This window comes from Podarcis raffonei, chromosome 15 (genome assembly GCF_027172205.1).
Source record: "Podarcis raffonei isolate rPodRaf1 chromosome 15, rPodRaf1.pri, whole genome shotgun sequence".
NCBI classification, from domain to species: Eukaryota; Metazoa; Chordata; class Lepidosauria; order Squamata; family Lacertidae; genus Podarcis; species Podarcis raffonei.
The window spans coordinates 35,577,339-35,604,946 of NC_070616.1; the positions used below are offsets into that span (position 1 = coordinate 35,577,339).

Below are 27,608 nucleotides of genomic sequence, written 5' to 3' on the forward strand. Positions count from 1 at the left end.
CTCTGCAGTGGCTCCCCATCTATGGAATGCTCTCCCCAGGGAAGTTTGCCTGGCGCCTTCATTATACACCTTTAGGTACCAGGCAAAAACGTTCCTTTTTAACCAGGCCTTTGGCTGATCTGATTGACATCCTATGCCCTTTTAAAATTAGGGTTTTTTGGGGAGGGGGCTATTGGGTTGTTGTTTATATTATTATTATGCATTTTGTGGTTTTATATCTTGCTTTTATTCTGTGAATCGCTCTGAGACCCCCAGATACAGGGGGGTATATAAATTCAATAATAATAATAATAATAATAATAATAATAATAATAATAATAATAATAATGGAGTCCCACCCATACTACCTCACTGGCCACTACTGCCTGGGAGTAAGCCCCACTGGATTCAATGTGACTTATCTGTGAGTAGACATGAGTAAGATTGTTCTGTTACTAAATGTCACACATGTACAGAATTTCGATGATTGTCCCCGAAGTGCTGTTGTCAGATGCTACCTATATGTTGCAGAGGTGTTTTTAAAAATATATATAGAGAGAGATAGTTTTAATTTTATTGCAATGCTGTACGATTTTATGAAGTGCTCTTACCTGCTTGATGTCTGTGGGGTTACAGGTGGGGTGGAAATATTTCGAATGAATAAATAATAAATGTGTAAGCATCAACTTGGTTATTAACCTGAATAATCCCATTTTACAAAGAATTTTAACTATGGGGTTAAAAGTATGGAGGATGAAGCTGTCAATGGCTACAAGTCGATGACCATAGGCCACATTCAGATTTGAGAGGTAGTATGCTCCTCCATAGGGATGCAGGTGGCGCTGTGGTCTAAACCACAGAGCCTAGGGCTTGCCAATCAGAAGATCAGCGGTTCGAATCCCCGTGACGGGGTGAGCTCCCGTTGTTCGGTCCCTGCTCCTGCCCACCTAGCAGTTCAAAAGCACGTCAAAGTGCAAGTAGATAAGTAGGTACCGCTCCGACGGGAAGGTAAACGGTGTTTCCGTGCGCTGCTCTGGTTCACCAGAAGCGGCTTAGTCATGCTGGCCACATGACCCGGAAGCTGTCTGTGGACAAACGCCAGCTCCCTCAGCCTATAGAGCGAGATGAGTGTGCAACCCCAGAGTCATCCGTGACGGGACCTAACGTTCAGGGGTACCTTTACCTTTTTTCTCCTCCATATCAGTTGGCTGGGAGCAAAAATGAGAGTGGGTTTTTGCTCCCCGCTGTCCTGCCTGTGGGTCTCCCTGACGCTCCTGGCTGATCATGGTGTGAGCAGAAAGTAACCATCTACAAAGTGATAAAAGGTATACTTGTTGTTCCATCTAGTTTTTTCTTTGACCTCAAACCCTGGCTTATGGCCCTCAGAAGATTGCCCAGAAGGAAATGTGGCCCTCAGTTTGACAAAGGTTCCCCACACCTGATCTTTGGAATGCTGGAGAGGGTTCAGTATATCTACTAGGGGGATGTCTACATTAAGGAGAAAGGGCTTTCTTTGAATCGCTTCTGGCTTTTGCCATATTTATTGGTCTGTAAAGTTTCCTGTGTAAGATAAATCCCAGTATAGTTTTTCTTCATGAATGACCCAGTGCAGAAAATACTGCAAGTTATGGAAGGCTGTTTTCTTGTGAATCGCGTTAAAGAAATATCCTTTCCAAATGAAGTGTTCTGCTAAATGTTTCCACAAGAAGTTCTTTAGCGAGCAGAGATATATGCCTCCTCAGTTATTTGCTGTGAAACTAAACAGAGAGCTAACTGCTTGCCATACATCATCATCACCATCAGACAACATCTCTTTCCGAACAATAGATCTGTCTGAAAGCAAACGTCAGCAAAGCCCTGTGGAAAATCATAGCGGTACTATCCTGGCCATTGTCTTGGATGAATGTTTTGGAGAACAAAGAGATTCTCTTCAAGCCTTTAGTGGAACCCGGGCACTGAGAACAAAGGCACTGAGAACCTGTAACCCTCCAGATGTTGTTGCATTGCAGCTCCTCACATCCTTGCCCATTGCCTATGCTGGCTAGGGAGGATGGAAATGAACAGCTGGAAGGCCATGGGTTTCCCTCCCTCGAGTGACATACAACAGGCAGACCTCATCCAGGAGGTGCTTGGCTGTAGGCCAAGCAGCAGAGCACATGATTTGCATGGAAAAGATCCCAGGTTCAACACTTGACGTTTTCCAGGTTAGAGCTGGGAAGGAGCCTCCTCTGAACCCCCAGAGAGTCCCTTCCGGTCAACGTGGGCAGTACTAAATGAAGCAATGGGCTAGATCAGTAGGAGGCAACTTCATATGACCATACGTTCCACACTAAGATGAAAGGATGAATTCAGAAGCGGGAACAAAATGTTCAATATTTATTTCCCACACTTTTAATGCAACCCTTGCTCCTCCTCCTCTGGTCTCAGGTGGTTCTTCCCTCTTGCTCTTCCTTCCTCCCTCCTGCCCATTTTATCACCATTACAACCTGGTTAAGGAGGGTCAGCTGAGAAGTGGCGGCTGTGGCTCACTGGGTGTCCTTGGGCACGATTCTCTCTCTTTCTCTTTCAGCATAACCTGCCTCACAAGGTTGTTGCACGGATAAAGACAAAAGCCTGGGGTGGTACAAGTGGGTGTCAAAATCTGCAGATGGCCTGCAGCAACCCTGAAGACTTGTAGAGGCTCCAGCTGCTGCTACTACGTCCATGAAATAAAATAAAGCCTCCATCCAAGAGGATGGTAGATCCTCCATCCCCTTTCACGGCACTTGGTTGTTGCCTCACTTTCCCATTTTTTTGCAGAGACATCAGTCTTCCTTAAAAGGGCCAGAGTGGAATTCATGATGGATTGATGGAGATGTTTTAGCAAGGATCACACACCTTGAGAGAACAGCTTGCCTGCGATGGCGTCCAAATCATTCACTTGCCCACTCCAAGTGTACAATGTTGCCTTTGTTCAGTCTGGGCTGCAAAACTGAGTTCAAGAAAGAAAGAAAGAAAGAAAGAAAGAAAGAAAGAAAGAAAGAAAGAAAGAGAGAGTCCCCTTTTGTGCAATCCTCTGCGACAAAAATCTTTGAACGTTTTATGTTTAACTAGAGAGAAAAAAAGGTGGCGAAGGGTCTTGACTCTTTTCTCCCTGCTCCTTGCACACAAGTGCATGCAAGCACATGTTCGTGCCCCCCTGCACACGGGCCTGAGCAGCGGCTGCAATAAATCAATAGGAAAATAGAGGCTGCCAGTTAGACTAAACAAGTGCATTTGCAAAGCTTGCTAACCCTCATTAATCACTCTGACAGCCCTAAAAACACATTTCCCCTTTAATGACTGTATTTGGATAATCAGTGCTTTTTCCTCCTCAGTTAGAGTTTGAGTAACGGACAGCTGGTGTTATTGCAGCCATTCATGGGGGAGCATGGGGATCGGGGTCAACCGGGAGTCAACTGCTGAAGGTCTTTCGCAGTCCCAGGCTAGAACTAGGAAAGTTGTTGTTATGCAGCAAGGGGAACAGCAGCTCACTGCCAATAAGAACTGGAACACAGTCTTCGCTGCGTCCCTCTGCATTATCCGAACAACTGCCCCCACTGGGCTAAAAAGGCGAGTTGCAGCTGGCTTGGATAAATCTCTCTCCTGCTTGCCTCTTCCTTTGTTTCCAGGCCATATTCGAAAGCCCTGAAGTTTCCCTGGCTTAAATGTTGCAGAAGCGTTAATGCACCCCCGCATACATGGAAATGGTAATTCACGAGTGCGGAGCTTGTAAATTAAGCCATACATTACCCAAATTCACCCAGCCATATATATATTTCACCCAGAAAGACAGGAAGAAATCAAATCATACTGAAAACTCTCAAGTACAGGTTGTTAAGACAGAATGATTAATAAAGTGCATCCCGGCGCTCTTATTAGAAGATGAATTCAGCAGTAACCAAGGCATATATCCGACGGGAAGTTCTTTAATACATTGGCAGCGCAATCACTCTGCAGCAGATAAAATTGCAGAGCATTGGCAGGTTGCAAACGATGCTTGACAGCATTTTTGTGTGCACATTTTCTTTTCTGCTTGGTGATGTAGGCAGAGGGGAATGGCAATGAGGAATTTGTCAGGGTAAAGCAAGGTCTGACGAGTGTAGCTGTTTGGCTGGGATAAACTAAACTCAAGGGGGTAGCGATGATAAGCAGAAACATTTGCTCACACAATGACCTTCCATAAAGTGTACATGAAGGGCAACACTCAAGCGGAAGTCAAGAAGAAGGGCAATGTTACAGCAGCTTAACCCAGAAATGCTCCCTCTCTCTCTCCACCCTGCAACTTTCCCTAACAGAGAGCAACATAGGAAGCTGCCTTGTATTGAGCCATGCCATAGGACCGCCTAGCAATGTGCAAAGGATGTGGCATGCACCAGTGGCATCAATGGTATGGCAATGATGCTGTGCATGCTTTTGAACATGACAGGTACAAGGCAAAGAATGTAGGATGCTACCTTCGACCGACTCCCACTTCCCAGTTCACTATTGCTGACACTGACTAGCAGCCTCTCTCCAGGGTATCGGATGGGAGCAGGCCAGGGACTAATCCTGACACCTTTTGCATGAGACCTTGTGCTCTGCCACTGATTTTCAGTTCCTTCCCAAGGTGCAAGGAGCAAGAGACTGCATTAGTTCGCTCTGCACGGCAGCCAGCTCAACATGGGTTATTTTCGTAACACAACTGTACACATTCGGGGGGAAGCTTGATAATGGTGTGGAGAGAAATTGCCCCAGCTGCACAACAGGGCTGCTTCCATGTGGCAGTGCCAGTAATAACCTGGCCTCAAAGCAAACACTTGCTTGTTATACCTGCTCTCCCAGTGATTTGCATGTTCTCGGGATGTTAAATGGATATTTTAAGTGTTTTGAAGATTATTGTATTTTATGGAGTGATACATTTCTGTTATTTGTAAACCAGTTTGGGAGGATGAAAAGCAGTACAGAAGTCTTTTAAACGAATAACAAATACATATTTATAGTCTGCCTTTCCTCCGTGGAACTCAAGGTGCTGGTCTTAGGGTTCCCATATTGCTTCCCATCAGGGCATTGGCCAAACTCAGCAAGGCTGCAGCACCCGCTGCCTATCAGCACTTGGGGGAGGTGACTCAAAAGGCTGGGTTTCCCCACACCAACGTTAGTTTGACACAATTTTCTGCTTACCAGGAAAAATATGCCACCTGAATTGCATTCAAGGGATATCTACTTTGCTTATAAGGAATGCAAACTGGAAAAAAGCTGGAAGTAGGGTGCTTTCAGTACACAGACTCTACATCAATCTTTCCTGAGCCTGGTGACATCTATATGTTTGGAACTACAACTCCCGTCATTCTTAACTAGCACGACTTGTGCTCAGTGATGATCAGCGCTGTAGCCAAAAAGTTCTGGAGGGCACCAGGTTGGGGAAAACTGCTCTACATAAACAAAACTACCATATTTTTTGCTCTATAAGACTCACTTTTCCCCTCCTAAAAAGTAAGGGGAAATGTGTGTGCGTCTTATGGAGCGAATGCAGGCTGTGCAGCTATCCCAGAAGCCAGAACAGCAAGAGGGATTGCTGCTTTCACTGCGCAGTGATCCCTCTTGCTGTTCTGGCTTCTGAGATTCAGAATATTTTTTTTCTTGTTTTCCTCCTCCAAAAACTAGGTGCGTCTTGTGGTCTGGTGCGTCTTATAGAGCGAAAAATACGGTGGTCCAGGTTTGCCCTGTGTAATGTGAGTCCTGAATTATCTATTTCTTAATCACTTGTGTAACTTGAAACAATATTTCTTTTTTGCTGCTTATTTTTTCTTTCCATTCCAAGTTTGCTTATGAATTGGACTTATGTCTGATATCATATTCTCTTAGATTTTAAATCTGCCCACCAGACCACACAGTTTTTGCTTACAAGTCCTGTGAAATATGATTTAATACAATAACAAGAAGAATTACTGAAGGCTGTAACTGTAAAACTCAGAATTCAAGAGACTTGCTTCAGAATAAGAGGTTGAACCATACTAAATCTATTTTCTGAAAGTAAATTATTTTTCTGAAAGTAAACCACTTTGGACTATCTGTAGCAAATGTGACTCAGACCCTCTTTTCAAACTTGCAATGTAGAATTACGTTCTGAATGTGCCTTCCATATTCTATTTCCATATCTCCATGTTCCAAAGGGGTAGCATTTTACAAAGAAACAGGAAATACCAAACAAGACCTCAGCTCACTAAGCTGAAATAACTGATTGGCCATGATTCTGGCATACAGCAAGAGGTTACAAGAGGCATTTGTGCAAACAGGAAAACAAAGATGAAGAAGGGTTTTTAATCTCAAAATGTGAGAACTGCATCACACCGCTGCATGTGACTGATGGAAGCTGTAGTTCAAAACAACTGGAGAATAGGCTGAAGGAAGGGAAAATGTACAAGAGTCTATTTGATATGATTAGAACTTGGGAAGTCAAGTAGAGACTGCCTTAGGTTCACAGTGGCAAAATGGAGATGTGCAGCCTACTCATTGATAACACCTGTGTTCTACACAGTTTTTCCTCTATATACAGAGAAGGCATCCATGTGGGAAAATGTCCCATAGTCCTGGATTTGGCTTTTGAAATGAAAAGAAGTGGCAGCAAACACGTAAGCCAGAGACTCATATTTCTACTTTCTTCTCTTCCGACAAAATATCCAAAGATATTTGCGCAAGGAGCTGCAAGTATAGCTCACCCAAACAACTTCCTCTTTGGACTGTGACATAAAATATGTGAAAAGCTGATGCACAAAGCACACCTACAAAAGAAGGCAAGAAGAGCCTAGTTGCTGGATCAAGTCAAAGTCCCATTGAGTCCAGCATCCTGTTCTCACACGATGGCCAAGCAGGTGCCTATGCACTGTAACAGTGCTCCCTCCACACTTGCAATTTTGTGTTTGAAAGAAACGCTATTTGATATTATTTCTAGTTTCATAGTCTTGGAGCCACTTGTTTTTACAGCTTCGTAGCATGTCAGGGGTAAACAAAGAAGAAGAAAAGGAGCAGCGACAATACTACTGTGGCAAAAGGTTACTTATAGCAAATTAAATCCTGGTACCCCAGAACAAGCAAGCAAAAACTAACCTGAGTGATAGAACAGGATGAAACCAACTCATCAGAAAAAGGAGAGACTCCCCACTGCCCCTCCAACCTTGCAGACTACTGCTGCACATAGGAACTTGTTTCTGTATTTTCCTTTCAGAATGGAGGCAATAACCTTATTTGCCATCCCAGAGATGACGCTGAGGAACAGTGGAAATGGTATTCGTGTTCGCAAACAGTTTGCCATTTGACATCTATAAGCCCTCAACAGCAAAGCTCCAATTTCCTATGAAGTGTTTTTAACCTCTTGGTATGTTTGTGTCCTTTGGAGATCTTGGCCTATATTATCTCTATTATAGTTAAAGCATACATCTCCTCCTAGACACTAATCTCTTTTGGTTTCCCTGGAACACTTAAAGTGGAGCCCCAAAGAGCCAAATAGCCATTCAGTGCTCAGCACTCCCATTCAGCCATGTAGAGGAAGGGCTATTGCTCTGTACAAGGGCACCTGCTTTGTATGCAGAAGGCCCCCAGTTTGATCTCCAGCATCTTCTGTTAGAGTTCCCTGCCCCAAACCCTGGAGAGCCACTTCCAGCCACTGAGCTGGAGGGACCAATGATCAGATTCAGTGTAAGGCAGGTTCCTATAATCCTATCCAATTGATTTTTCACAGAACTAGAAATGGGTTTCCAGGCATCCCTGCGGTTTTGCTCTCATTCCCTCTGAACTGCTATGCAAAGATTCTGTTAATTCAGAAAGACACAGTGAAAACAAAGCAAGACACGATCGGCTTCAGCTTGAAACCAGATTTTATGTCTCAAAAATAACTTAGTCCTGCTGAGATGATGAGGGACGAGAGCTGGTTTGGCTCCTCCATCTCTGCCCTTGATTCAGTAGGCTTGCTTCACACATTACTCTGGTGGCGGCACAGTTCCTGACGGAGAAGAGAGAAAGTCTTTCTGCCTGACAAGTCACATGGTTTCGAGCCAGGAAGAGGATTTTACCAACGTGGTATGTAGGAGTCGTTCCCCACAAATGGCTTCCTATGTGAAAGGATGAGCATTCAAGCCTGCCTTTCTGGTGGCAATGAAGCCACAAACAGGTATCTTTGTGGCACTGAGCAAATCCCCACATGCCAGCCGCAAATCCTTCACCTAACAGATGGAACCGTGTCCTACCTTGCACGACTGTTGTAAAGGCAAAAGCAATGATTAAAATTTTAAAATGCTATCTCAATTCGACACCACAGTTTGGCCACAGTTTGGAACTGAACTCAGCTCAGAGGTTGTAGTTCTACACAAGCTTAGCTCAGCACCTGTCTTTTATTTATACTAGCCACTGAAGAAAAGGAACATCAATGTCTGTCTACAATATCTCAATTCATATCTTTTGGACTTGGAAGCCAAGTTTCAGTTTTTAGTGCATAGGAACTCCGCTACAAGCATTCAAGAAAGTGATTTGGGGTGGTGGTGATGGAAGGATAGATATATGCAACTACTTGCATAAGACTTGTATATCTCAACACCAATGCATGAGTTTTAAAAAGCTAGGTGGCTTTCTGACTCACCAAAACAAAAATTGCAAGACAATGAGCATTAAAAACCGTTGAAAACTGACTAAGCCGAGTAAACAAAAACCCTCCACCTATTAACAGAATCCCTGCATTAATGATGGACAATGGTTTCACTGAAGAAGAGAGAGGCTTGGCCTTGTGTCAGAGCTTAGCTACCCCATTGGGATGTGGTCTGTAGCTGCCAGCTGGCTAAATAGTGCAAAGATGGAGGTTGTGAACATGCCATACGTTTAAAGCACATTCAAAGCCCAAGAATCCGGGCAGCTGTAGTTTGTTAAGGCTGCTGAAAATTGCAGCTCAGTGGGGGCAAACTAAAGTTCCCAGGATTCCTGCGGGGAAGGTGCCTTAAAGTCATGGTGTGCACACAGACAGAGACTCTACTAAGTGTCCCGCAGCCTCAGCAGGTGAACAGGACAAACAGCAGTGAAGCCGCTCGATTTAATGTCCAGTATAGTTAATGCACTCTGCAACATGCAGAGCTCCCTTTCTCCTCCTTGGCACAATTCAAGAGTGCCAGGATGTTTTGGGGGAGCATATCCTCACCCTTCTTTCCTCACTATGTTCCATCATGGAATGTGAGTTCAGGATGGAGAAATGGAAAGCATATACAAGCCTCCTGTGCCCCCCACCCCCCAAGGCTGGTATGGTGCCCCTGCACTGCGGGGGGAGGCTTTCCGTTATGCCCTTCTGTTCCTGGACTGAGACTTGGGGTTGCACCCAACTAAATCCTACTAAATCAGAGCAGATCCACAGAGCAGACTTCAGTTAGTGGGGCCATTAACTTCAATGGGTCTAGCATTAATGAGCAGGCCTAACACTAGAAGCCCCCACCAGATTTTAAATAGAGGACATATATGCCAACTAGTATCATGGAGGGTAATGAAATGCAGGTATAGTGGAAATGGAACAACCACAAGGAAAGCCAAACCAAGCTTACTCAATTCACCAGCATTCCCACCTGACTCAAATTCCATGCTACCTTGGGTCCACTGCTACTAGGAGAACAGTATGCCTAGGAGCCCAGCCCAGGAGCAAATTTCGCCAAGCGCACCTTTCGAGACCTCAGCTGCAAAATTCAACTACGGATGTCTCCCGGCTCTTCACAGACCGAAATATGGAAACGGCGCCCCCAAATATTGCTGCCCAGAGCAGCTGGTTTGCAAAGCTTATGCAGCATTGTTTTGCAAAAGGAGAAAGAGGGGGAAGCCACCCCCAAGTTTGAAAGGCCACCTGGCTTAGTGCCACGTATCCCAAGAGGCTGAGCGATGGAAGACCTTCTGGGAATTTGAGTAAAATCAGATGATAGCGCGAGGCAATTGCCCTTCGTGTTTTGCATCTTTCGGCAGATTTGCAAGGGAAAGTAATCGTCATTAAGGCGGCCGAAGGTGCGCTTGTCGCTACGTAACCGGCGTTCGTACAAAGACACACAATTAGCTGGATTTTTCTCTACCACTAGATGGCGCTGCAACCTTTCGGTGATCCTTCTCCCAGGCAGGCTAGAAAATTACGCCGCTGACTCGCCTCCGCTTTGCTTTTTGTGAAGACTCCTGACACAGTCCTTCAGTTTGCAGATTTCCCATAACGCGAACTCATTCGCGGAGGCAGTGCATCTTGAGGAAACACTTTGGAGGGAAGCTGAAGCAGTCTACAACATGCAGCAGAATCAAGTGGCAGAAAGGGCCATAAGGAACAGGTGACAGGTGTGCGGAGGTGACGCTCCCCGGGGGGAAAGATGCTGCTGCTGCTGCTGCAAATGCTGGCATATCAAGGAGAAAGAAGCGAGCTCAGCCTGGTGCCTATGGTGCTGCTTGCTGGCAGGTTATTTTCTGAAGTGAAAAAGGTGCCCCATTGCAGCCTGAAAGGATACAGTCTACCCTACAAATTCAGGACTATACCACCTCATTGTTCCTACCTGGGGAGGCAGAGAACAAGAATGCCAAGAAAAACCTTCAGCTGCTAATGCCTTGGAAATTAGGAGCATGGCTAGCTGCTTTGCACTGAGCACACCTTTGATCCTTCCAAATCAGTATCGTCTCCAGTGACATGGCTATGGCTCTCCAGGGTGTCAGACAGCGGATCTGTCCTGCCCTACCTTGAGATGCCAGGAAGTGAACCAGGGACCGCTTGCATGCAAGGCCGGTGCTCTTACCACTGAGCTAAATCCCCCAACTAAATCCTCACCTTCATATTCTTGCTAATCTTTAATGTGTCCTAAAAAGGCCAGAGGGGTTTCTCCCCCGCCCCCACTTTTGTTTTGGTGCTGTGGTTCATATGGAAAGAATGCGCACAACACACAGGCAGCCGAAGGGAGAATGCAAGACAGCACAAACTACAGGGTAGATATAGCCAAGTATTCATTTATTAACAAAATAAGACTTACCAGGATGGAGCTCTTATCACCCAAAATGATCCGCAGCCTTCCGCGCTGCGTTAAGACTGGGGATGGGGGGTGAGGGTGGGGCTCCGCAACCTAATGACAGTTCCATTCCCATAGGTCAAGATAAATTGGGGGATTAGGGAGGATTGGATGGGTTTTTTTTTGGTATGTAGATTTGAGCCTGCAGTTGAGGATGCAAGTGGCCCCTTGGGGCTAGCCGGACTCTTTAAAAGGATCCAGCTTGAACTAGGCTAAGCAAAAGTTATTTTGAGTTCTTCATTTGGTGCATGTTGGGGGAAAAAAGGTCTTCAGTTCCAGTCCCTCGAGGGTGCTTGCCAATTTTATTTAAATCCAGGTCTTTAAAAAAAACAAAACACCAAAATAAACAAAAGAAGAGCCACCTCAAAAAAATTGTGGCAGGTGTCCCTGTGATGGATCAACTTGCTCAGCACTCTTTCTGGGCTTCAAGTATCATCAGCAACATCCAAGCACCAGGAAAACTGGCACATCAGCCCTTGCCTCCATACAGGGCACCCACCAACTCTCAAAGCTCAGAGCACCTGACTTTGTGGAGAAGAGAGAGGGCACCCGACTTAAGATGGAGTAGTCCTCAGAACCAAAGCCGGCAGCAGAGGCTGGGGTCCTTCCTTGCTTACAACCCACCAGCAAAGTGCATCTCACCACCGCATGGCAAGTGATGCTCTTGCCATCCTGCAGCTAGAACAAAGCCACAGAACATCTCCCACCTGACCTCCCGCCGCCCCTTTCCTTAGAACACAATACACAAAAGGACAAAAAAAATATAATTACATTTCTGATAACTGTACAAAAGGGGGAAAAACTATTTCCTTTAAAAAAAGAAAAGAGGGGGGGAAACAAAGGAGGGAGGGATGCATTTTGTTGAGAATCATGCAAATGGTTTATGGGGGATCAAGAGATTTTTTTAAAAAAAGAAAATTATAGGGGGTTGAAAGAAAGATAAAAGAAAACACAATTAAGAGCCCCCACACAAGCAAAAAAAGAGAGAGAGAGAGAGAGAGAGAAAGATTTAGGTTGGGTATTGTTATAATCAATATTATTTTTTTGGGAGGGGGACACAGACTTTTTGCATACCATTGATTCATTGGTGTATTAATGCACTTATAATTCCCAGCTTTAAGCTAACATACAGTAAATAAATACATAGTCCCAGGACGAGGGCAGGAAAAGAAGAGGGAGAGGCGGCAGACAACTGTAGTTACTGATATCCAAGTGCAGAGGCTGAGGTTAGTCTTTGGCCATAAAGGGCATATGGAGAGTAGTAAGGTCCGGCTGCGGGCAAAGAGGGCACAGGCAACGCCCCGGCAGTGGGCAAGTGGCTCTTGCCGTAAGGGTGGTACCGGTTTAGTCCCAAAGTGTGCGGGCTTCTCAAAGACAGCGATCCTGGCAAGGAGCTGGGGCTCCCGGGGCCAGTGGGGGGGAGATGCAGGTGGCAAGATGCCGCGGACCCCAGCCCAGAGGTAGGGTAGCCAGCCAGGAGTTTTTCTGCCCCTGGCAGTGTTGTGTGGGTCCGTAAGTGGGCCAGCAGTTCCTCCGAGGTGGCAAACCTCTTGTCGCAGGGTCCGCTGGCAGACACCCAGTTGCATATGTGGGGAAGGGCGTCGTTCTGGAGCATGAAGCCGTACGTGTAGAGCGGGTGGCCCGGCAGGCTGGGTGTGGCGCTGGAGAGGGTGGTGTGCAGAGGGTGCGTGGGGTACACCAAGGGATATCCGCTTTTCAGGCTGCCCGGGTCGTGCACGCAGCTGGAGCAGTTGCTAGTGCCCAAATGTGAGGCGCTGTGGTAGCTCAGGCAATAGGGGTCGCGGCATAATCCTTGCATGAAGGAAGGGGGAGAGGCCCCCGTCAGAGGGCTGGAGCTGGGGGGCTTGCCCGGTAACCCCAAGGCGCCAGGCAACTGGCTGCTCACCAGACTGGGCTTGGTAGGGTCCAAGCTGGGCACAAACTGGGACGGGTAGCCAGCATAGGCCCCGACGATGGAGCCGTGGTAGCCGATGCTGGAGGGCGGCAAAGGAAACACCGAGTGTCCCGGCTTGTATGGGGACACCGGAGCCACGTGGCCCGCGCTCAGGGCCGGAGGCTCCGACTTGCGCCCGGAAGCGGCCTCGGTATGAGCTCCGGGCTCCGCGCTGCCCGCGCCGCTGCCCGCGCGGCTGCTGCCGCCACCGGCTCCTTGCGCGCCGTCGGGGCTGGCCTTGGCAGACATATCCATCTCCTTCTTGTCGTCGGCGCCTTTGCAATCCGCGTGCTGCTGCGGAGAGCTGCCCCTCGAGCCGCCCGGGGAGGAGGAGGTGGAAGAGGACGAGGCGGTGGCGGCGGCTGCTCCGTGCGGAGGGAAAGGAGGGCAGGCGGCGCTGGGCACGCGGAAGCCCGTCTTCTCCACGCCCGGCCCGGCCTGGTTCGGCTGCCCGCCGCCGCCTCCGCCGCCCTCCTTACGCAGATCGCCGCCTCCGCCGCCTTTGGAATAAGGCTTGAAGCTGGACTTGTCCTCGGTCGGCGCCTCGCCAAGCTGCTTGAGGGCGCCGCCGCGGCTCCCGGACTCCTTGTCCGGCCCGGAGAGCCCGGCCGAAGCGCCGGAGTTGAGTTTGGAGGCGGGCGGAGGGTCCGGCTTGCCGATCTGCGAGCAGGTTTGCGCCAGCAGCGCCAGAGGGCTCTTCTTGGCGTCCAGCTGGGGAAGGCAAGGCAAGGAGGGAGACAGAGAGGCTGGTTAGACTACGCAGAGCTGGACGCGTCGGGAGGAACTGCGCCCCCACCCCCAATACAACACCCACCCAAAGGACGCAACAACTCGGAAAGGCCCCGGGGCGCACCGCGGAGACCCCGCAGACGGTGCCCCCTTCCCGGCCCTAGTTGCAAAAACACTCCTGCCCCGACTCCCCTACTATTTTAGGCTACCCCCCTTCTTTTTAGGAGCGCCACCCTTACGGAAATTCCCTCCAGCGGAACCGGACGGAAGTTTCCCCTCCTGCAAACCCCACAGACGAGCAGATCCGGCCCGGGTTGGTTCACACTCCGCACGGGCGCTCGGCTCATGGAGGGTCCGAACCCGGGTGAAAGATTCTCCCAGGAACCGAGAGACAAGCAGCCTCGGCGATTCACACCCGCTGCCTATCCCCCCCCACCCCACCAACCCCGCTCCTTCCCACCCCGATGGATCCCGCGATCACCCGCCTTTGATCCACAAAGGCTCCGGGCGCGCGCAACGATCGTTGCCAAAGCCCACGAACCTTGCCTCGCAAAGTTCGGCCCGGGAGATCGAGGAACGAACAAGCGATTCCTCCGCCGTCGGAATTTGTGTTAAAATCACAGAACTCAAATAACTCTCTTTGCTTGGGACTCTATTTAAAAGGAAAGTCCGGGCGAGGATTTTCTCCCGTCCGGCTCCACAAATTCAGAGAGAGAGAGAACAAACGGACTTCTAGTCCAAGCCAGGGCGAGAGATGAGGGTGGGGCTCCCCAAGGGATCGCGGACCGACGCGAGGGAAGCGGGGCGCAACTCTGGAGGGACGCAGGTGAGAAGCGCCCGGAGGTGGTGGCGGCGGCGGCGGTGCCGGGGGACCCTCCCGTCTCCCAATTCGCCGTCGGGGGAGCGGCGTGTGCGGAGAGGGAGAAGCGAAAGCAGGAAAGAGCTGGCTGGCACTGACCTCGATGGGGCTGACGGGCGTGGAGGAGAGGGGCTGCAGGTATTCCGGGTGCAAGAGGTGTCCGCTGTGGGCGCTCAGCATCTTCAGCACCCTGATGGGAAGCCGGTTCGCCTGGCGCAGGGGGTCCTCCGGGGACAGGTGCGAGAGCGCCGGGCACGCGGCTCCCGGAGCCTGGGCTGGAGAGGACGAGAAGGTGGTGGCGGCGGCGGCTGCTACGGCGGCGGCCGCGCTCTTCCCTCCGCTGCTGGTGGGCGATGTCCTTGCGTTAGATCCAGCGGGCGAGCCAGCGCTCATTTGGGGAGCGGGCCGGGCGGGGGTGGGGTCGGGCCGGGCTGGGGAGGGGGAGGGAGAGGCAGGAGAGGCGAGCTCCGCAGCGCCCAAGCCCGGGCGCCTGGCAGGAGCGGCGGCAAAGACGAGCGCACCGGCCCCAGCGAGACTTTAATGAAAGAATAATAATAATAAAAATAATAAAAACCTCTTTTGGGAAAAAAAAGCCCTTCCCGTTCCCGGAGCCGCACGTCAAATAGCTCCGATCTTGCAGCACACTTCAAAGGCACCGGCCCTGCCCACCAATCGGGGACGTGCCAAGGAGCTCTGGGAGGGGCGATCGGCCGGTGGGGGGAGCTTAGCCTAGTGGGAAGATGTGGGGCTTAAAGGGATCTCGCGCGCTCTCGCGTTTTGGCACCTCGCGGATTGCCGAGGAGCTGCGTTTGCGAAAGGGCGCTGCGCCCTCGCCCTCGCCGGATTGCACCCAGGGGCGAGGCTGGCTCCCCCCCCCCACTTTCAAAAAGGGGGGGGGAGAAAGGCAGTGGGGAAAAGGGTGTGTGTCTATGGAAAACATTGCACTCACCTTTCTTCACTTAACTGAGCAGCAAAGACTTTTAAGCTTTACCTTCTTTCTTTTTTAAAGGAGGCGGGAATTCAGGAAGAACAAAAAACATGTAATATTCTTTCGTCACTGGAGAAGCGGGTGCGGGGAAGGCACTTACAGTACAGTACTTTAATGAGCTGCCTACGCTCTGTGCACTGAAAGTACATGGCTTCCCCCGAAGTATCCCGGGAACTGTAGTTTTGTGCAGGGTGCTGGGAATTGTAATTCTGCTAGGGGTAACCTGCAGTTCCCAGGACACTTTTGGGGGAAGTCGTGTGCTTGAAGTATGGTGTGTATGCAGCCTTGCAAGCCTTTTCCAGCACATCCTTTCTATGGGTTGTTTCCAACTAAGCTCAGAGTAGACCCATTGAGGTTAATGAACCTCAGTTAGTCAGGTCCATTAACTTCAAGGGGTCCACTCTGAGTAGCGCTAGCATTGGAGGCAACCGGATGTTGTGTTTATTGAGTTGCTCTCTGTTTGTTTTGCTGGTACTGTAGTTGTTTTGGGCTTTCTTCCAGGAGGAAAAGCAGGAGATAAGCACCGCATGAAAAAAAAGAAAGAAAAAATGAAAGGTCACGGGTCTAAAATATGCTCTTCCAAAGCCAGTCTGTTGGTAAAATAGCTAAGAATGTGGAATGGTGAGCTTCAAAATTAAGAACATAAAAAGACTGAGCCCTGAAGGATCAGACCAGCATCCTGTTCTCTTGGGAAACCCTCAAGCAAGGCCTGCTTGCAACAGCAGCCTTCCGGCCACTTGTGCTCAGGCCCATCCCATAATATGGATTCACTAGAGGGCCTTTAGGGGATGCGGGTGGCACAAAGCCTAGGACTTGCCGATCAGAAGGTTGGTGGTTCGAATCCCCGCGACGGGGTGAGCTCCCATTGTTCAGTCCCTGCTCCTGCCAACCTAGCAGTTCGAAAGCACTTCAAAGTGCAAGTAGATAATTAGGTACCGCTCTGGCGGGAAGGTAAACGGCGTTTCCATGCGCTGCTCTGGTTCGCCAAAAGCGGCTTAGTCATGCTGGCCACATGACCCGGAAGCTGTTTGCCGGCTCCCTTGGCCAATAAAGCGAGATGAGTGCCGCAACCCCAGAGTCGGTCACGACTGGACCCTTTACCTAGAGGGCCTTTAGAATCAGCTACTGTGGTCTCTGCATTATGGGGCCATCATAGGCACAGGAACACAGGAGGCTGCCTTCTGCCTATCCCATGGGTAGGCAAACTAAGGCCCGGGGGCTGGATCTGGCCCAATCGCCTTCTAAATCCTGCCCGTGGACGGTCTGGGAATCAGCGTGTTTGTACATGAGTAGAATGTGTCCTTTTATTTAAAATGCTTCTCTGGGTTATTTGTGGGGCATAGGAATTCATTCATACCCCCCCCCCAAATATAGTCCAGCCTCCCACAAGGTCTGAGAGACAGTGGACCGGCCCCCTGCTGAATAAGTTTGCTGACCCCTGGGCCCTGGCCAGACCATTGGTCCATCTAGCCCTCCACTGTCCACACTGATGGGCAGCAGCAGCAGCAGCAGCAGCAGCTGTGCAGAGTTTCAGGCAGGGGGCATTCTCAGCCCTTGCTGGAAAAGCTGAAGATTGAACCTGGAGCTTTCTGCATGCTCCTACCCTTTGGAACCCCCTGCCTTATTGACACCAGGCAGGCACCTTTTTGTTTTTGCTGGAGCCTATCCAGACATGTGGGTGGCGCTGTGGGTTAAAGCCTCAGCGCCTAGGACTTGCCGATCGAAAGGTCGGCGGTTCGAATCCCCGCGGCAGGGTGCGCTCCCGTTGCTCGGTCCCAGCGCCTGCCAACCTAGCAGTTCGAAAGCACCCCCGGGTGCGAGTAGATAAATAGGGACCGCTTACTGGCGGGAAGGTAAACGGCGTTTCCGTGTGCTGCGCTGGCTCACCAGAGCAGCGATGTCACGCTGGCCACGTGACCCGGAAGTGTCTGCGGACAGCGCTGGCCCCCGGCCTCTTGAGTGAGATGGGCGCACAACCCCAGAGTCTGCCAAGACTGGCCCGTACGGGCAGGGGTACCTTTACCTTTACCTTTTTTATCCAGACATGTAGATAGAAGTCACCTGTGTTGCATTTCTTTTTAGCTACTGTTGTTTTTAATCGTATGGAATAATTTTTGAAAAACTTGGTTTTTTAAATTGATAATTTTATTTTTTAGTTTTGTAAATGGATTTGAGGGTTTTTGTTTACAGTCGAGTGGTATATAAAAGTTATTAAACGAAATAGATGGACATAAAGGAAAAGCAGATGTTGTGCCTCTGAGCTACCACATATTTACTTGAAAGAAAGTCTCGCTGGTCAGACCTTCAAACTTCAGCTCAGGTACCTTGATTTGTTTGTTTTTTAACCCACTTCCCCCTTTTTGCCTTCTGTGGCAGCCAAGCAAGAGTGTCAGCTTGGTCCCACGGGGCTGTGGGTACCATGCATGGCCCTGGCACCAAAATTTGTGGGTGCCCGACCCCTTCATGGGGAATTTTGTGGGTATTTGGGTACCCAGGGCTCTAGGGAGTTGGTACCTATGTGGCCAAGTGTCCTGTTTTCCAAAGGGCAGTCCTCAATGGCATCCTCCATTTGGAAGGCTGTCTGGTCCAAGCCCAGTTTAAATGGAAGGAGCCATAAGAAATTAGAGCAGGGGCTGTGAAATTGCACTTGAAATGCAGATTGAGCAGGCACATATAGTAGGTCATCTGGGTGGCACTCAGTCTCATAAATTCTGAGCACATGATAAAGCACGGGGAACTGTCATTTGTTAAGGGTGCTGGGAATTGTAGCTCTGTGAGAGTAAACTATAGTTCCCAGGATTGTATGATGGACCCAATGTGCTTCAAATCTATGCTGTGGATATTCTGTAATATTCTACAGCCTTTTAAATGCGTCTGCATTTTCTGTTTTGTTTTAATTATTAACTTGTTTTTATCCTATATTTTATTCTGTGAACTGCCCTGATATCTTATGAAGAAGGCGCCATATGTAAATCTAATAAATAAAAATAAAATGGCCTGGCCAGAGTCTACCCCACTATGGGGACACATATTTCTATTTCTGTTTGAGTAATTCTTTCCGGATTTGCATCTAGGTGTATAAAGTAGCACATGCAGATTTTGTGCAAAGCTGTGCCCTCCTTTGTCCGTGTGTTAATGATGCAGACGCAGACTCAATGCTAGGTTGCAGGGGTCTGCGGAAATGGTTGCCCACTCCCCCTTTGGCCTCCCCACTCATAACAACAACAATCAAAGATGAGCAATTCAGACAAATTTAAAACACTCCTGAAAATTGGGTCTCACTGGGTTCCACCATTATTAGGATAAAACAGGAATCCCTGGTCTATTGGAGACATGGGCAAATACTTCCCCTTTTATGGGGAAAGGAGTCAGCAGATGCGAGCTCTTGTCTTTCTTTGGAACTGATTGGGCTTTTTCCAGAAGGCTCTTTCCCAGCTTTGGGAAATGTGGCTGTAGAGACAGCTATGGCCCCTACTATGGGGTAGATTTGCAGCTACCTAGACTCTCCATGGGAGGGTGGGGTGACCTTTGTAAAGTTTACAGTGAATGGGCAGTGCTGTGCAATAAACACAAATCGCTCCACACACAGTAATTAGGCTTGGAAACAATTTTCAGTTGCAGCCAATGGAAGGCTCTTTTCATGACTAACTGGCGTGTATCCAGCAAAATCCTACTTGGCTTATGTCCAGTCATTTCAATGGGTCTACTCTGAGTAGGACTAAAATTGCACATAACCAATGCAGGAGCTACCTTTCGGTACACCAGACTGCAAGCTTGTCTTCGAAAGGAACCCATGTAATGGGAGGTAGGACTTTACAGTGCTGATGAGACCAGAGAATTTCCAAGGAAATGAAAATTCACTTTAGGTGGCCATGAATACTACCAAGTTCTTACCGTCTAGCATGCAATACTTCAGGGCTGTGGGGAGAAAAGCAATCACAAGTTGTCGGAGAATAATTCCGTGCAGAGATAGAATCAAGTAGCGGTCAGGTAGATTGATGAGTGTTGCCGACAAGTGGAAAGCAGGCATGAATGGCACCCAGAGCAGCAGAGAATATTGTCATAAATCTAGGCGGCTGGGACGTCTCCAAAGGCAGGTTCACACACAATCATTTCAAAGTGATGGCTGACACCACAAAGCCACTGTGAGATGTCTGAGTTGCAAATGCTTCTCAGGTATGTGTCCAGACACAAGCTTAGCAATTCCTTCAAAGTCACAGCTGAGTCAAGTGGCCGTGGAGCTAAGATTTCAGCATGTGCCTGATATGAGTTAGAGCGCTCACATGGCTGGGCATAGCTGAGGAAAAGTGGCTCTAGCAAACTAACCCCCACCCCCAAATGATGAGCTGTAACCAATGCTAGTCATACTCAAAGTAGACCTGTTGAAATTAAGAGGTCTTAACTTGGACCCACCAATTTTAATGGGTCTCCTCTGAGTAGGAGTTTGTGGCTACAACCCTGTTGTGTTCATGGATATTATACAGTAGGACCATAGCTGCAGGGTTTCTTATGTGAAACTGTGTTATTACAAGTGAATCCTGCAAGAAAATGTTGCAGAATATGCTTACTTCCTAACAGTAGTGCTCCTATCAGCCATTCGCAACAACCAGCCACACCTATTTGCAAGTTATTCTATTCAATTCCTTTGTCCACATTTTCATTTTTTGTTCCCAACTGACACTCAGTGTTCTGTGACCACTAAGCATGAATAATCCCCCCTTGGGCAATATCTCCCTTTCTTTTCTGTGGCCCTGTAGTATCCCCAATCTTGTCTACACAGCATTTGAATTTGCTACTTGATGGTGATGAATGTTGTGGTGGTATTGAGAGCTGGCCATTGGCTGCCTGAAGCAAACAACAAGATGGTGCCATGGTGCCTGGAAAGAGGAGACTGAGAGGAGATATGGTAGCCATCTTCAAATACCTAAAGGGCTGTCACATGGAAGAGGGAACCAATGGCTTCCAGATAAACAAAAAGGAGATTCTGACTAGATATCAGGAAGAACTTTCTGACAGTGAGAGCTGTTCGACAGTGGAACAGTCTCCCTTGGGAGGTTGTGGACTCTCTTTCATTGAAGGTTTTAAAGCAGTGTGTGGACGGCCATCTGTCATGGATGCTTTAGCTGAGATTCCTGCATTCCAGGGGTTTTGAATAGATGGCCTTTGGTCCCCTTCCAACTCTACAATTCTACAATTCTCTGATTCCTCATACAGAAGCCGACCAGGCATCATTGTTGGTGACAGGACAGAATCCTGCACCACAACAAAGGACAGCAAGCTGCATGGCATACAGAACCATCAGCATCCAGTAATCAAGATGTCCAACTCATGGGCCAATCAGGGCCAACCCCTACCATTACAGTCAAACAGTAGGGCTGGCCCTGATTATCATGACATATGATGCCATCAACCTACGGGGTGCTCTATGGAGTTGGCAAGATGGTCAAGTTCCTATCTCCAAAGGTTTCTATCAATCTAAATGGATGGATGGGAAAATAAGTGGGGGGGGGGGGAATCTGGACACATGTGGTTATATTAGTTGTCGCCAACTAAGTTCTTCTTAAAGTAGACCCATTGGAACTATTGAACCTGAATCAGCCATGTCCATTGACTTCAATGGTTCCACTCTGAGTTGAACTAGAATTGGATACACCTGGCGGTACCTGAAGCTCAATTCCAGCTGACAATGAGAATTAAAAGGTGGCCTCCGGTGGTGCAGTATATCTTACTTGGCAGATATATAAGAATATAAATGGTAAAGCTGGAGTTGAATGGCAATGAGACATACCTTTAAGTATACCTTTATCCTTACGCAGTAGCAGGCTGGTGATAACTGCTGGGATGATTTTATCAGTACTTGTAGTTTGGTAGGGAACCGTTTGCAAGAAACAGTCCTAGATAGCACAAATATTCTGGCATTGGTGAGCTACGTGAAACATGTCTCAATGTAACCCACAAGTGATGACATCAAACTTCTTGATGAATTATAATTCAGCTGTTTCACATTGTATTCTTCCTCTGAAGTTCCTTTGGCATATATGTGTAAATAAATCTTATATTACAAAACACCAATCAGTCTCCAGTAACCCAGTTCCAAGGAAACCAAATCCCAAAGTAAGTGCTGGAACCTCAGCAGTCGGATAATTGAGGTGTGCAAAGCAATATATTATTTTCAATTGTGGTTAGCCTGTTTCCCCAAAGGGAGGCTTCTGCAATTTTATATTTGGGAACAAATTCACTGGTTGAATTTCTGTGGGCTTGAAGTCCTTGAGTCCAGCCCTCAGGCCTTTCTCTCCATGCTCAGGTCAGTGTGTTCTGCGTGATTACTCTGAAGCAACCTTTGCCAACTTGATGCCCTGCAGATGTTCCTGGACTACAGCTCCCATCAGCTCCAGCAGCATGGTCGTGTTGGCTGGGACTGATGGGAATTGTAGTCCAAAACATCTGCAGGGCACCAGGCTGGCAAAGGTTGCCCTGAAGGACGTGGTTTGGAGAATCATGGCCTCAGTCAGATGAATTCTCATGAATAAAGGAAGCATTATATCAGCCAGCACAGACTGAACCAGTCTGTCAGTCCGTAGGGTGGAAAATTGAAAGGGTGAGTACATGGTATGTTTGGGGTGATGTAATTGCTACGATATTTAAAAATAAAATTAAAAAACCCCCATAGCTTATCTGGAACAAATTACCCGCTGAAACCCCAGTAAACCTGCCTCTCTGATTGGCATGCCACACCACTAACAGATTTATAACTCAGATTGTTTGACAGTTTCCTACTTCCTTTTATGTATTTCTAAGCGACGGCGTGGAATTTGCCAATGGAACACCACACGGCAATTGTTGGCTGAGCGGTTGGGCAGGATGGAGATGAAATGGCTTCCAGGAGAGCTTTCCTGACTGTGAGTAGACACATCGCAGACCTACGAGCGTCCATTCCTAGGAGTCAGAGCCTTGCCATTTCTTCCCTAAATCGCAGAACACAGGTTTTAGGTTACCGCTACCTCCTGAAGAAAAGAAAAGAAAAAAAAAAGCCGAGCGAGCAAGCTGTATAATTAATCATATTAGATCCTGGCAGATGCTTTAGTTTGCAACAATGTTGCTATTATTAAGCATCTACGGCCGCCCATTACAGCCGGGGCCCACGTGCTCAGAGTTCTGGGAAGGAGAACTTGGCAGGCCTCCCCTGAGCGAAGTAGGCTTGTCACATGGCATGCTTCAAGTACCACTTTCCCAACCACAATCAATCACTCCGCTTGTCGGATCTGTCAGTTCTACCTCATTGCGAGACCTTTCTCTGAAACTGACCGCAAGCCTGATTCGAACCGAACGGCGGTGATGGCAGGGATGGGAGTTGGCTCTCTCTGTGTGTGTTTTTTCCTCAAAGGGGAGCCATTCAAGTTCAGGAGAGAAGCAAGAACAAAGCTGGGGAGGGAGGGAAGGAAAGGAAAGGAAAGGAAAGGAAAACAGCAGCAAAGCAAAACATAACAATTGCTTAAGAGTAATTCAAGTTGGAAGAAAATGACAAAGAAATATGCATGCACAAAGGTGGGGCAGGTAATGAGATGTGAATGACTCCTTTCACAGGTACGGATGGGTGAACATGCCCCATTTTGGTTTCTCCCAGTTTCTGATTTTCCCAATGCTTCAGTTCTTCACATTTCTGCATCACTTTTCTGCCTTTTAACCAACTACTGTATTTTTCGCTCTATAAGACGCACCAGACCACAATATGCACCTAGTTTTTGGAGGAGGGAAACAAGAAAAAAAAAATTCTGAATCTCAGAAGCCAGAACAGCAAGAGGGATCGCTGCACAGTGAAAGCAGCAATCCCTCTTGCTGTTCTGGCTTCTGGGATAGCTGCGCAGCCTGCATTCGCTCCATAAGACGCACACACATTTCCACTTACCTTTTAGGAGGGAAAAAGTGAGTCTTGTAGAGCAAAAAATATGGTAACTAACTAACTAACTAGCCAGCCAGCCAGGCAACCAACCTAACTCATTGAACATTTTCAGCATTTTATATAATAATAATAATAATAATAATAATAATAATAATAATTTATTATTTATACCCCGCCCATCTGGCTGGGCCTCCCCAGCCACTCTGGGCGGCTTCCATAAAAACCAAAAATACAGTAAAATATCACACGTTAAAAACTTCCCTGAACAGGGCTGCCTTAAGATGTCTTCTGAATGTTTTAATGTGAATTCCTGCTAATATGCAAATTTTCACAAGACAGTGCCTGTTTCGGTTGGAGAACTGTAGTGCAGAATTCAGAGGAATACGAATTTCAGAGACTGGCTGCAGTTTGGCTTGTGTGAGGAAGTCTCAGGAAGTCTCAGTTAAGTGGATTCACCTTTAAATGTGTGTGCTGAGCCAAATTTCTTCCATTTACCTGTCCCCTCCTGCTCACAAGAGCAAAGACAGCAATGATTATGATTCTGTACCATTTCTGTATCATAATGTAACTAGGAAGCAGCAGATGGACTTGAGGCATGGAAAGTTTTGAATCTACTAATGCCTACATCTCTAAGTCATGCTGGCTGGATGACCAAAGGAGATGGGTTCTGTGCATGGGCAGGAATCGCACAGGATCTTTTCAGGTCATTTTCATAGCCTCTGTTCTTGCTGCTGAAGAGATAAGTCATTGTTCAGTTTTGTTTTTTGTTTTGTTTAAGCAGCTTGTCTCTTCAGCAGCTGGAACAGGGATGAGATGATAGCTGGTGATGTAAGAGGATTCCAGAGCAATGAGAAAATGAATGGTGGAGCTGGCCCAAGACATTTTGATGCCTGAAGTGAAGCACCAAATGATACCCTCCCTATGCTAGGGGGGTGGTGGACAAAATGTAAACAGTCTTGTTGCACTAGTTCAGATGTAGCTTCTTGACTTTATGTATTCCCCTAAATTCTGGCTCCTGAAACAGAATGCTTCACCATAGCAGAACTGACACAGTGGGATATGAAGAAGTTTCATCAAATGTGATCAAAGGCTCATCTGACAACCCCCTTTCAACAATAAAATATGGACACAATCGAAAGCGTTTGATATATGGTTTTAAATCTAAGGTTTCAGAATGAGACGGGGTTGACTGTGGTTAAAAAAGTGAAATATTTGGGTATAAATATGACAGCTAGGAATGTGAATTTATTTAAAGATAATTATGAAAAAACTTGGACAGAAGTGAAAAAAGATTTGGAGATTTGGTCAAATCTTAAGCTTTCCTTGTTAGGTCGAATTGCAGTTATAAAGATGAATGTATTGCCAAGAATGTTGTTTTTGTTTCAAGCATTGCAAATAATGGATAAAATGGACTGTTTCAAGAAGTGGCAAAAAGACATATCTAAATTTGTCTGGCAGGGCAAAAAGCCCAGAATTAAATTTAAGATATTAACGGACTCAAAGGAAAGAGGGGGGTTTGCCCTGCCAGATTTTAAACTGTACTACGAAGCGGCAGCTTTCTGCTGGCTGAAAGAATGGCTGCTTCTTGAAAACACAGACATTTTGGATTTGGAAGGTTTTAATAATATTTTTGGGTGGCATGCATACTTGTGGTATGACAAGGTTAAAGCACACAAAAGTTTTAAAAACCATATTGTCAGAAAAGCATTATTAAATGTTTGGGTCAGATATAAAGATTTGCTGGAAAATAAAACTCCAAGGTGGCTGTCGCCAATGGAAGCGAAGGCAGTTAAAAAGTTAAACATGGAGTCTAAGTGGCCAAGATATTGGGAAATTTTGGAAAAGGAAGGGGACAAACTGAGATTGCAGAGTTTTGAGAAATTAAAAGGGAAGGTGAGAGATTGGTTGCACTATCATCAAATAAATGAAGCGTTTAAAGTGGACAGTAAAATTGGCTTTCAGGTGGAAAAATCAAAATTAGAGACTGAATTGTTAGAATCCAGTACTAAGAATTTGTCAAAAATGTATAATTTGCTGCTGAAATGGAATACAGAAGATGAAACGGTTAAATCAGCTATGATTAAATGGGCTCAGGACATTGGTCATAATATTTTGTTTGCTGATTGGGAAAAGTTGTGGACCACCGGGATGAAATTTACGGCATGTAATGCCTTAAGAGAAAATATTATGAAAATGATTTATAGGTGGTACATAACCCCAGTCAAGCTTGCAAAGATTTACCATTTGCCTGACAATAAATGTTGGAAATGTAAAGAAAAGGAAGGTACATTTTTTCACCTTTGGTGGACGTGCCCGAAGATTAAGGCATTCTGGGAAATGATCTATAATGAACTTAAAAAGGTATTTAAATATACTTTCACCAAGAAACCAGAGGCCTTTCTCTTAGGTATTGTCGGCCAAGGGGTGTTAAAGACAGATACAACTTTTTTTATGTATGCTACAACAGCAGCTAGAATACTCATTGCGAAGTACTGGAAGACGCAAGATCTACCCACACTGGAAGAATGGCAGATGAAGGTGATAGACTACATGGGTCTGGCAGAAATGACGAGCAGAATCCGAAACCAGGGAAGAGAAACAGCGCAAGAAGAATGGAAAAAATTCAAGGACTATTTAAAGAAATATCATAAAGTTAATGAAAGTTAGAATGATGATGGATTGAAAGTAAATGGTTACTATTAGTAATGGTTAAGACAAGGAGAATAAGGAAGGTTAGCTTAAACTTAAATTAAAATAAGGGAAGATTTGCTGAGTAATTGATAAGAATTTGGAATACAGAAAAGGGAGGCATGAGGAAGTCGGGGAAGGAAGGTATAAGAAATTAGGATATGAAATGGTACATGTTTTTTTGTTTTGTTTTTGTTTTTGTTTTTGTTTTTGTATGTTTATGTATGTTATGTTTATATGGAAAAATTCTTGAATAAAAATATTATAAAAAAAAAAAAAATGATATATGGTTTTAAATCTTAGGCTATTACATATTTCTTCAGTCATGAGTTGCGCTAGCCACTGCCAGAGGTTGGATACTGGGTTTCGGGGCAGCTTTATGACATTTGGCATATCAGACAAGAAATGTATTTGGGAGTTTCTGGGCTGTCAGAGTTCCTAAGATATTGCACCCTATTTTGTGTACGTGTGTGTGTTTCCTATTGCCAAAAATTCCTCTAGCCAACTTGCTCTTCCAATGTGGTTTCTTTTAGCTGTCTACTTTATTCCAAAGTCCCTTCACTACCAGAGAGTTTATTTTGCTGAAAGCATCCAAATGTATAAGAATAATTAAAGCACCTTTGTTTTGATGGCTCTCAGGGACATTTTTCTTAATGAATAAAAGTGTCCAAAGCTGGCAATCAAGAGGAAAGGTAGTGAAACAATGACCAGGGACTGTTGCTGGTTTATTGGCAAGAAAGCTGCTAGCTCAAGGTAGTTTCAGCAGCAACAAACTGTCATCAGGAGATCAAAGATGATGGTGATGAGGATGAATGCTGTTCAACCGACTATTATGGGGAATTATTATTTCTGATGATTCCTTCCTTTTAAACACTCTGCTTCTGCTATCCTGAGCACAGCACTAACTATATGGGCAATTCATCCAATAACCTCATTGGTAGAGCATCTGACGCAGGGAAAAATACGTATAAGCCGGCTCACCCTTTTCGTGAGGCGGCATTGCAGGACGGAGGAGGCTTCACTGGAGGGAATTCTGGCTGTGCCCTTCCTGATTGGTGGAGAGGGCATAAGCCCCACCGGCCCATCAGGAACTGTATCCTGGCCTGCTCCCTGCTTTGGCAAATGGGGATGCGGGCCAGGGCTTGGACTGTGCCAGGGGCGGAGCCAACACAGTCAATGGTGGGCTTCCCTCAGATCCGCCCCTTGCCCATTTAAGCAGCCAGCACCTGGGGGCTCAGCCTGTTTGTTCCTGCGCTGGATTTCCCCGCCCACCTCCCCTGGGTTTAAGCTGATAGTCAATGACTTTCCTGTGGCTACAGTGGTTGCCATCCTTCAAGGGGCCGGGTAGGAATTTGCCCACTGGACTAATTGGCACTGACCTGGTGGTTTTGCCTACCGGATAGCAATCATGACAACTGGTTGGGCATTGGGGCAATCCTTTGTTTTGGATGGAGGGG

At 47.1% G+C, this 27,608-nt stretch overlaps 1 protein-coding gene and 1 long non-coding RNA gene across 2 annotated transcripts; one reads left to right on the top strand and one right to left on the bottom strand.

Annotated features, from left to right (window-relative positions):
• Positions 1-11,943: 11,943 nt before the first annotated feature.
• On the bottom strand, positions 11,944-15,278 carry ZNF703 (zinc finger protein 703). Its single transcript, XM_053366572.1, has 2 exons — positions 14,675-15,278; positions 11,944-13,698 (listed from the first exon to the last, which is right to left on the bottom strand). The coding sequence occupies exons 1-2, from the start codon at positions 14,966-14,968 to the stop codon at positions 12,232-12,234; spliced, it is 1,761 nt and encodes a 586-aa protein (XP_053222547.1). The 5' UTR covers positions 14,969-15,278; the 3' UTR covers positions 11,944-12,231.
• LOC128402456 (uncharacterized) lies at positions 13,817-27,150 on the top strand. Its single transcript, XR_008327699.1, has 4 exons — positions 13,817-14,542; positions 22,362-22,462; positions 24,245-24,629; positions 26,455-27,150. It is a non-coding gene; the product is annotated as an uncharacterized LOC128402456 (long non-coding RNA).
• The last annotated feature ends 458 nt before the right edge of the window (positions 27,151-27,608 follow it).

Bases quoted from the DNA above. Each gene is read 5' to 3' on its own strand.
- ZNF703 (XM_053366572.1), bottom strand. From the start codon at position 14,968: ATGAGCGCTGGCTCGCCCGCTGGATCTAACGCAAGGACATCGCCCACC. The intron at 13,699-14,674 runs GTCAGTGCCAGC...TGCCTTCCCCAG, and splicing joins CGCCCGTCAGCCCCATCGAG to CTGGACGCCAAGAAGAGCCC.